Source organism: Bufo bufo, chromosome 2 (genome assembly GCF_905171765.1).
Source record: "Bufo bufo chromosome 2, aBufBuf1.1, whole genome shotgun sequence".
NCBI lineage: Eukaryota > Metazoa > Chordata > Amphibia > Anura > Bufonidae > Bufo > Bufo bufo.
In genome coordinates, this window is record NC_053390.1 from 303,205,470 (window position 1) to 303,216,286 (window position 10,817).

Consider the following 10,817-nt stretch of genomic DNA (forward strand, 5'->3'; position numbering starts at 1 on the left):
ATCCCCAATCCACTTCTCCCAGATTTCCCACGCCTTTCCATACTCCCTCCACGTACCAGGGCTTAGCGAATCCCTAAGCAACCCCATCACCTCTCCTCCAAGATCCCCCACAGCCATGACGGACACTCCAGGCCCTCCAACTCCGCTTCTGGCACAAGAAGCCGGAACCGCTCCCACTGTAAACGAGAAAGAGAGTCCGCCACAGAATTAGTCACTCCAGCCACATGCTTCGCCACCACCCAAACGTTAATCGACAAACACCGTAACACCAAAAACTGTAAAAGCTTAACCACCGGAGGGGAAGATGCTGATAAACTGTTAATAGCCTGAACCACCCCGAAATTATCACAATTAAAGCGCACCTTCCTATTCTCAAACCTATCCCCCCACAACACCACCGCCATAAAAATAGGAAACAACTCTAACAGTGCAATATTCGTCACCCAACCGCGCTCCACCCACGACTCTGGCCAACCGCCCGCACACCACTGCCCTTGACAATAAGCGCCAAAACCCACACCCCCCGACACGTCCGTATACAATTCAAAATCTGCAACATCACAAACTTCCTCCATAACCAACGTCCTCCCATTATAATGACCTAAAAATTCTGCCCAAACCCTTAAGTCACCTTTCAACTCTTTTCGCAACCTAATAAAGTGATAAGGCGCAGACACACCCGCTGTAGCGGCAGCCAGCCTTCTACAAAAAATCCTGCCCATCGGCATAATCTGACATGCAAAATTAAGCTTCCCTAATAATGACTGCAGCTCCCTCAACCTAATCTTCTCCCTCACTATAGCCTGATCGATTTCACGCCTCAAATCCAGCACCTTGTCCATAGGAAGCCTACACTCCATCCTCTCTGTGTCTATAACAATCCCCAGGAAACACAATTCAGTGACTGGACCCACCGTCTTCTCCATCGCTAACGGCACACCAAAACGCGCAAAAACTGACTGAACCGTGTGTAACAACAAAGAACATACCCGAGAATTCGCAGGCCCCAAACACAAAAAGTCATCTAAATAATAAATAACCGATGCACAACCCGAAACATCTACCACCACCCACTCCAAAAACGAGCTAAACGTCTCAAAATACGCACAAGAGAGAGGGCACCCCATAGGCAAACACCTATCCACAAAATACTCTCCCCCCCAACAACACCCCAACAAGCCCATACTCTCCACATGAACCGGAAGCAGCCGAAAAGCCGCTTCAACATCAACTTTTGCCAACAACGCCCCCTGCCCACACCGTCTCACCCACCTAACAGCCGCATCAAATGACGTATACACCACCAAACACAATTCAGAATCTATACCATCATTGACCGACGCACCTTTCGGGTAAGACAAGTGATGAATGAGCCGAAACTTGTTCGGCTCCTTCTTAGGCACAACCCCCAACGGAGACACTCTAAGGTTCGGAAGCGGTGGCGCACTAAACGGGCCAGCCATCCGCCCCAACTCAACCTCCCTATTTAACTTCTCGGTCACCACATCCGCATGATCAAGCGCAGACCTAAGATTCTTATGAACCACAGGCCCCGCCGTTACCTCTGCCGGGATGCGAAAACCAAATCTAAATCCATCACACAATAGCCTGGCCGCCGCTCGGTCCGGGTACCTATCTAGAAATTCCTGCATCCTTTCCACCTGCACCGGTGTCCGGCCCCTTTCCAACACCATCCCCCCCCCTCTGTCTCCCCCCTCTAAAGCAACGGCTAGCCCCATGCGACCCTCCACACCCTGAGCATTCATGCTTGAATTTGCACTTAGCCCCAAATCTGCAGCTCCCTTCATTAAAGAGGAAACATAACCCTTTTGCTGACGCTGCTGCCAATGCCCCCGGGGACGATCCCCCGGGCTCAGCCCGAAAGGATTGTCCAGCCCTAGGCGGTGCCATCACCTTCAACCACAACCCGATGTCTTTGTGGTCCCACCGTATATCTGACCTAACTGCCTTACGCTGCCAAAACTGCTCATCGTACCGGAGCCACCCCACACCGCCGTATACCCGATATGCCTCACCTATCGCATCCTGGTAACAGAATAACGCCGAACAACATTCCAGCGACCTCTCTCCAATGACACTTGCTAATATGGCAAACGCTTGCAGCCAATTAGCAAATGTGCGGGGGATCAACCTATGCCGCCGCTTCTCCTCCTCCTCTTTCTTTCCCTCATCCTTCTTACCCCTATCCAAATTAAACCGTTCCAAAGGAAGCAAGGAAAATATTTCAACATATTCCCCTTTCCAGATTTTTTCTTTCACCTCCTGCTGCAAATGGGCCCCCAAAGGGCCCTCAAAGCACACATACACCTCCCCACGCGCTCTATCATCCAACCTCTGCCCCTCTTCCTCACCCCCCACTTGAGTCTCCACAGACACCGACCCCCCACTCGACCCGGCTACCGGTCCCGGCAACACCCCCCACGCCGGTAATGGCGACCCGCCCACGGACCCCAAACTAGCCAACCACCCCGCCAGACCCCCCAGCAACTGCCCCAAACCTTTTCCTAAATCACCCATGGCCACCCCTCCCCCAACACTTCCTACCGGGAAGCCCTGCGCTAATAAGGGACCCCAATTAGTCTCACCAGGCACCACGGGCGCTGTGATTCCCGCTGCCGCAAGTCCTGACTCCCGCTGCTCCGCCTCAACTTCGGCGCTCCTCCTGGACGTTGAAGGCGACTCCTCCCGGACGACTTGTACTGCCCGCTGTATAATGCTGACCGGCCTCTGGCACGAAGACGCTGCTCCCGCTCCACCCGAAACTTCACTGGGCCTGCACAGCTCTTCTCGCCCACTCTGCGCAGCCCGAAGCATATGGATCTCCTCACACCGCTGAGTAGACCGCCCGCTAGGACCTGGACTGGGCCGGTCCACCGTTCCTGGTCCTGTATCCTCAAGACTAGCAGGTGAGAGTGGGGGAAGGGGCGTCCCACTCCGCTCTAGGCCCCGCCGTGTACTGGGATTCCTCCCGCGACGAGAGCGCTCTGCTGCAGGCTGAGCAGACCCTCTCCGCCACGGAGGGTCCCTGGAGGGGCTCCCTACTCGGCGCCGGACCCTGGGGGTGCTTTCAGGACTAAGGCGCGCCGGTGGGACACCCCGCCGCGGCCGGACAGCCCGTACAGTGGGGGTAGCTGCAGAAGCAGGGGCAATAACACACGCACCCACCTGCTCCTGCAACCAGCCAGGCCCCCGCACCTCCGCCTCCCTGCGCAGTATCTCCAGCATCTCCTCCACTGATAACGGCAGCGCTGACATGATCCTGCTCCGTTTGCTTTCCCTGGCCGAATGACTCAGCCCCCCGCCTCCTCCTCACTCTGACCAGCCGCTCCTCCCCCTCGTTCTCATGGCTACTCCCGCCCTTACTAACTTCCTACCTCTGCACCTTAACCCTTAACTCACCTGTCCACTCACACCCAAAACCCTCTTCATGACCGGCCTCCCCTTACAGCTGTGCTTCTTGTCCGGCCTCACTGGCTGCTCAGCCTCCACACAGGCAGCTCCCAGCAGTCTATGTGCCTTCATACATAGAAGCCTGGAAGTCACTTCCAGGCAGCTGAAACTCCATGCATGGTGGTCAGAGTGGCTGTGAGAAGCTTGGAGCCCACCACTTCCAGGCAGCTGCACTTCAACAACTTTTCCAGGAGAATCCAGCAACTCTGTGACAGCAGGAAGGGGTTGCCAGTCACTCACTTGTCCCTGTGCAGTCTGCAGCTCCAGTCCTTCTCCTGGTACTTCTGCTGACATACATTCAAGGGGGACAGAAGGGGAAGGGGGGTAGGGGGGTGAGGAAGAGGGGGAAGGCCAGGTACTTACAGGAGGACTATATCTGAGTATAAATTAAAGGGGTTGTTCGGGTTCAGAGCTGAACCCGGACATACCTCCATTTTCACCCAGGCAGCCCCCCCTGACTTGAGCATCAGAGCAGTTCATGCTCCGATGCTCTCCTTTGCCCCGTGCTAAATCGCGCAGGGCAAAGGCATTTTTTGAAGATCTGGTGACGTATCGGGGCTCTCCATGGGGCTGCCAGGAAGCCCAGTGACGTCACCGTCACTAATGGCCGGGATTTATCGCTGCCCTAGCCAGTAATGTTCTGTCCCCACATGAAGGCGAATTAAGGTGTAACTGATAATGACTTTGTGACTGTCCTACCTTCGTATCCAAGCAGTGGAGCAGACCGGACCAGCAGATGCTCAGGTTAGATGGATCCAGACGTAGACATGAGGATGCAATCAAACGTGGGTTTATTTGATCCAGAGCAGTGACATACGGTGATGCAATACAGGAATGCAGTAGATGCTGTCATGTGGATGTCTTTCCTGAGGCTAACTGCTGGTCAAAAACTGATGCCTTCACAAGCCGAGGTGTGTGTCTCCAGTCACAAAGGAATGCAGCACTGAAAATGGCTACAGGAAGTGACAAGGACCAAGGCTGCAAAAAACACGCCCAGCAGAGAAAAACTTTATAGACAAGGAACAAGGCGTGCAGCATACGAATTCCGGCCAGCAGATGGCAGCAGAGAACAATGCATTGAAACAATATAGGTAAAAGAAGAAATGATAATACAGTGTAGGAATTCAATTTGAAAAGAACAGCACAAGTAAAACGGTAATATTAACAATGGGGTTCTACAAAAGAGCTATTGTGGGGCAAAGTTCATATTCGTGTTTACACACGTGTTTTAAAATGAATGCTTTCCCCTTTTATAAACAAGTAAATAATGACGCAACGCTGTGGGGCTGGTATGCAACTTTTTCCAGGGCTGGTTTTTATACCCAGTCCGGCCCTAGAAGTGTAGTTATAAAATAGGGAGGCTTTATCCACACTCTAGGTAGAGAGCAGGGGCCAATTAATTTTGGGGTGTTCACATTTTTTTATACATAAGTAATTCCATTCATCCTTGATTCTGGGGTGAAATTGCGGCCTGATGATACTGATTTTTGGGTGTTCACGTTCTTTTATACATAAGTAAATCCATCCCTCTACTTGTATCCGCATGTAACAGAACTGGTTCTGTAACAATCTATGTAGAAACAGCAGACGGTGTAAAATGAAACCGCTCTTTCATTCTATAGCAGAATCTTGGGCCACTGCACAGTTAAGTCCATTATACCTGATGCTAACATTGACCTGTAAGGCTGAGTTCACACTTGGTCAGTTTTGATCACATTTGGTCAAGTTCCCTTGGTTGAACTTGATGGACTTATGTCTTTTTTCAACCGTATTAACTATGTAACTATGTACGTTTTGGACCCGTAATTGACCAAATAAGTGAAGTATGAACTGATTCTAAGGCCCCTTTCACACGGGCGAGTATTCCGCGTGGGTGCAATGCGTTGAACGCATTGCACCCGCACTGAATCCTGACCCATTCATTTCTATGGGGCTGTGCACATGAGCTGTGATTTTCACACATTACTTGTGCGTTGCGTGAAAATCGCAGCAAGCTCTATATTCAGCGTTTTTCACGCAACGCAGGCCCCGTAGAAGGGAATGGGGCCGCGTGAAAATCGCAAGCATCCGCAAGCAAGTGCAGATGCGGTGCGATTTTCACGCATGGTTGCTAGGTGACGATCGGGCTGGGGACCCGATCTGTATTATTTTCCCTTATAACATGGTTATGAGGGAAAATAATAGCATTCTGAATACAGAATGCAAAGTAAAATTGTGATGGAGGGGTTAAGAAATAAAAATAAATAACTCACCGAGTCCACTTGATCGCGTAGTTGCGGATCTCTGTCTTCTTTTGTAATGTTGAGCCGGCTAAGGACCTATGGTGACGTCACATCACATGATCCAATCACATGGTCCCTCACCATGGTGATGAACCATGTGATTGGACCATGTGATGAGCACAGTGACGTCATCAAAGGTCCTATTCCTGTGCACAGCAAAGAAGAAGACAGAAAAGATGCTGGCTGCGCGATCAAGTGGATTAAGGTGAGTTAAATTATTATTATTTTTTTTTAACCCCTCCAGCCCTATTGTACTACGCATTCTGTATTAAGAATGCTATTATTTTCCCTTATAACCATGTTATAAGGGAAAATAATACAATCTACAGAACACCTAACCCAAACCCGAACTTCTGTGAAGAAGTTCGGGTTTGGGTACCAAACATGCCGATTTTTCTCACGCGCGTGCAAAACGCATTACAATGTTTTGCACTTGCGCTGAAAAATCGCGCATTTTCCCGCAACGCACCCGCATCTTATCCGGGCAAAAAACATGATGCCCGTGCAAAAGAGGCCTAAGAGTGACACCTGTCAACTGCTTGTCATACTGATGCACAGTAACAGTTTCACTATCACAGTGTACTAGCAAGCATGTTCCTGTGCTGCACAGTGGTGTACACAGAGATACACACTCCTTGCAGCTAGAAAATAATTAATTTTGAACTCACTTTGTCACAAATTAATTCGAATCAAATCAAATTTTTGGGGAAAATTTTGCGAAGCGTCCAAATCACATTTTTTAAAAATTTGCTCATCTCTAGTTTTGGCCATCATGAGGGATAAGAGGAAATCTACCATCTTTTGGTGTATAAAAAGACTCACCTCTACTGGAGCCATATTAAGTTCCACTACAATGTCCACTACACCCAAATGGGTTTACCCTATTCTTCTTGGCCAGTTTTAGGGCTCCCTTTCCACCTAAAGGTCTAAAGGTCCTTTAATAGCCACAATTGCTACTGTGATCTGTCATACCCATACAGATTCATTATTTGCTGCCAGCACATCCCTATTTACACTATTTCATGTGCCACAAAAAAGATGACCAACAAACAATCACGTTCTCGTTCACTGTGTGATTGGTGGCACATTTACATAGGGTAATTATCATTCCAAGAATTATCATTCTTTGCACTCGTGTGCGAGTATACATTTGTATGGGGGAGTCAGCACGGAGGGGTTATCCAAACCTGGAAAACCCACCCACAATGCCCATAGAGAATACTTACCTGGTCCCCGACACCTGTGTCCCTCTGGATCCCTCTATAACCATCACAGCATCTCCCTGACATGCAGATCGTGGCCTGTCGAAAGATGATGTGATTTGCAGCAAGGAGAGATGCAGCAACGGCCATGGGGGGCCAGAAGGACACAGGCACCGGGTACTAAGAAAGCATTCTGTGTATGAGTGGTCAGGCATTGTGGGTGGGTATTATAGTTTTGGATAACCCCTTTAACTTATTTTGTGCTTGTGCATTGCAAGTGCCAAGGGCAGATCAAACTCTAAAGAGGGCCCTGTAAGACAGAGCATTGACTTATTTTCTTAATTCATTAATTGTGCCTGTCATCCCCTATGGCATCTACTCCTCATCTCAGGAAAAAATATGACACATAGCAACTATAATAAAATGATTATTTAGGTTGTGCAAGATCGAAAAATATAAGGTTTGCATTTTTTTCCAAAAGAAACAATACCAGACATAGCCTGTGAACTAGAGTTGCATCATTTTTCAACTTTTGGGGTATAGTTTTAACATTTTAAAATGATTTCTGATATATTTTAAGGGCAAGTTAGTTATTGCATTTTGTACACAAGTTTTTGCTGCCACCTACTGGAAGTTACACTGAATGTACATTATTTAGTTTTTGCTTTGGACATGGGATTATATCTATCAGTGTGTATCTAGCACAGTAATACACAGCAGTGTCCTCAGCCTTCACATTGTCCATTTGTAGATATACCATGTTATTACTGTAATCAGTGGAGATTGTGAATCGCCCTTTAATCACATCAGCATAATATGTGTTTCCTGAATATATCTGACACAACCACTGTAATCCTCCTCCAGGAGTCTGTCTGACCCAGCTCATCCAATAACTGCTCATGGAGAATCCAGACGCTTTACATGAGAGTTTATGGGAATTCCCAGGCTTTATCACCACTGGGTCTGATGACTGGACAAGTTGTTCTTGAGACTGGACACCTAGAAGAAACACATGGAATAACTATTACTGAAACAGAAGGCAACAGAATGCGGCCATATTATCAATATATTCTAGCATTCTGTAATCATTTCTTACTTGCTAAACAGAAAACCGATATGAAAATGCACAGAGATGTCTCCATTGCTGTGGATCTTGTGTTAATCAGATGACTCCTGTCTTGCAATGTTCTAATATATCTGGTAGCTGAAACAGCTGTTTTATAAAAAGGAAGCAAATTTCCTTCATTTGCATAACGTACAGAATAATTTACATGAGTTTGTGAAAAATTTGTGTGATTAAAAATCCATGAAGCAGAAGTTATTATTGAGTTATTAAAAATATGATTTACTTATTTTTTTAATTTTTATTTAGAAGTACAAAAAAAACTATAGTCAAAACTAAGTTAGCGCAGGCGAGTATATTACAAGTTAAGGTGCAGAGAGACCTAAGGATTTGACCTTATTCTTTTATACAATTTATGCTGAACTAAGTATTAAATAACAAGGAAACCCATTTGAAGCCAATTTATTTTAACCCATAGGATATCAGCGCCGTACATGTATGACGCTGGAAAGTGGGTCTGAAATCACATGTACGGCGCTCTGGGTCACTGATAGCCAGACCCCTGCTATATGTGCCGACATACACTGATGTCGGCGCATTAACCCTTAACTTATATCAATTAGGAGTTTCTCTGAATCTTTCCCCAAAAAACAATATATGAATCTGCTTCGCTCCTCCTGTTCTATAACATGCTGTCACCATCTGCAAAGTGATAGGTTCTCTTTAAACACTTTATCCTGGACAAAGGTAAATACAAATATTTGGTATGTGGCAACTTATAGGCAAATGCAAAATAAGGTGAAATCGCAAAACTAGCTTGACCTTAAACTCAGTGGATTTGGATTTCTATGGAAAAATAGAATACAAGCAAGCTTTCAAGTCTGTCTGACATAGTCCATCCAAGCACACAGTAGGAAGCTATAGATGTCATATTACACTTAAACTATGGTAGTCCTATTGTTGAACCACAGTGTCTGCAGGTCACCATGTAGTCACAAATGCACCTAAAGTCAGTGAGGGTGACACCGACTCAGTGACAATATGCATGATTAAAATTTGATTTCTGTTAAAAATATTTTAACTCTGGTAATCTTTTTTAAACACTGCTGATATGCTGGTGACCAAGTATAGCTCTTAAAATCCTGACTATAGATGTTCTCACAAATATCATCGCTGCACTGGATATGTAATATGACATGGTGGTCCTTCAATCAATGGACTGTCCATGAAATACAAGGGCAAGAACCAGGGGCATAGCTAAAGGCTCATGAGCCCTGGTGTAGGAGTTTAGCTTGGCCCCACCACCACCACCTTCCATCAGTGCTTTATGGCAAGGGGCAGGGGTGCACCTAGCCTTTCTGGTGCCTGGGGCAAAAATTTAAACATACCCCCTTATAACAAATTCTCAAACTAACACATTCCCTCCCGTCCTACTGTTAAAGGGGTTGTCCTCTTTTTACTACTGATGACATATCCTAAAGATAGGTCATTAATATCAGACCGGCAGGGGTGCCGGGAGATCAGCTGTTTGAAGAGAGGGCAATGCTGATATGACAGCTGCTTTCTCTGCTCTATTCATCTGCTCGCCATAGCAATTACAGTGGTGAGCAGGTAAACAGACCAGAGAACGTACGAAAAATAAAGTGGACAACCCCATTAAAGACATAAAAACATTATATACAGCGCTACAGAACATACAGGGTAATACAGCCCCACATATGTCCCTCTTCCATTCAGTGATGTCTCCTCTGATGTAGATATTCTCTTTCCTCATCTTCTCCTTCAGACCAGACCGCCATGGTGACTTCTTTCAGCTGTGTCTCGTCTCGGCAGAGTTTAACAAACAGACATCTTACTTTCCTACTTTTCCATCATCCTCCTCACCTTTTCAACACCCCATTCTGCCCCCCACAATCCCCAATACTATACTGTAGAAACAGTCCCCCTGAAAATACTGGTACCACACAGATAGTGTGCCAGTACAAAAAAATACCCCCTTACCTTTCAGATCACACCTCCATATCAAACTCCAGATGAGACCCCCCTATCTCAGACCAGACCCCCTTTAGATCTCTGTCAGACCCTATATCAGACCCCCATTAGACCTCAATGTCAGACCTCGCCCCAAAATCAGACCTCAGATAAGACCCCCATTAACCACCTCCCGTCCGCCCATAGGATATAAACGTTCGGGAGGTGGTTCTCTATTTCTGAACGGACGTTCCAGAACGTCCGTTCAGAAACTGCAGCTGCACGCTAATCGTGCAGCTGCTGATCAGGTTGCCCGATGTCAGTGACAGCTGGGCAACCCAGAGAGAAGGCAGGGACAGTTCCCAGGTGTCCCTGCCTTCTGGATCGCTGCATACACAGCGCTCACCGCTATGCGCTTCCTGTTCCGGCCCGGAGAGTGCAGGAGTTGTGTGAGGTCTTTCACAGACCTCGATCAGCCCTGCTCTGAGGCTGTACAGCGCAGAATTATGCTGTACAGCCTCTCTGCGGGGTGTATTTCTCCTGTAACTGGGGCTACTATGTCAGCCCCAGTTACAGGAGAAATCAACAGTGAAAAAAAAAAGAAAAAGTGAAGTAAATGTCCCCAGAGGTCTTGTATGACCTTATGGGGGACGAAAAGTGTAACATATTAGGTATTGCCGCGTCCGTAAAAACCATCTTTATAAAAATATCACATGACCTAACCCCTCGGGTGAACACCGTTAAAAAAAAAAAAAAAGTGTCAAAACAAGCAATTTTTTGTCACCTTACATCACAAAAGGTGCAACACCAAGTGATCAAAAACGCGTA

General features: G+C 47.1%; 1 gene segment (V, D, J or C); it reads right to left on the minus strand.

The window, feature by feature from the left end:
• Window positions 1-7,574: 7,574 nt before the first annotated feature.
• Window positions 7,575-8,145, minus strand: LOC120989012. The segment is given in 2 exon segments: window positions 7,575-7,954; window positions 8,052-8,145. Coding segments are annotated over 2 exon segments (411 nt in total).
• Window positions 8,146-10,817: the final 2,672 nt, after the last annotated feature.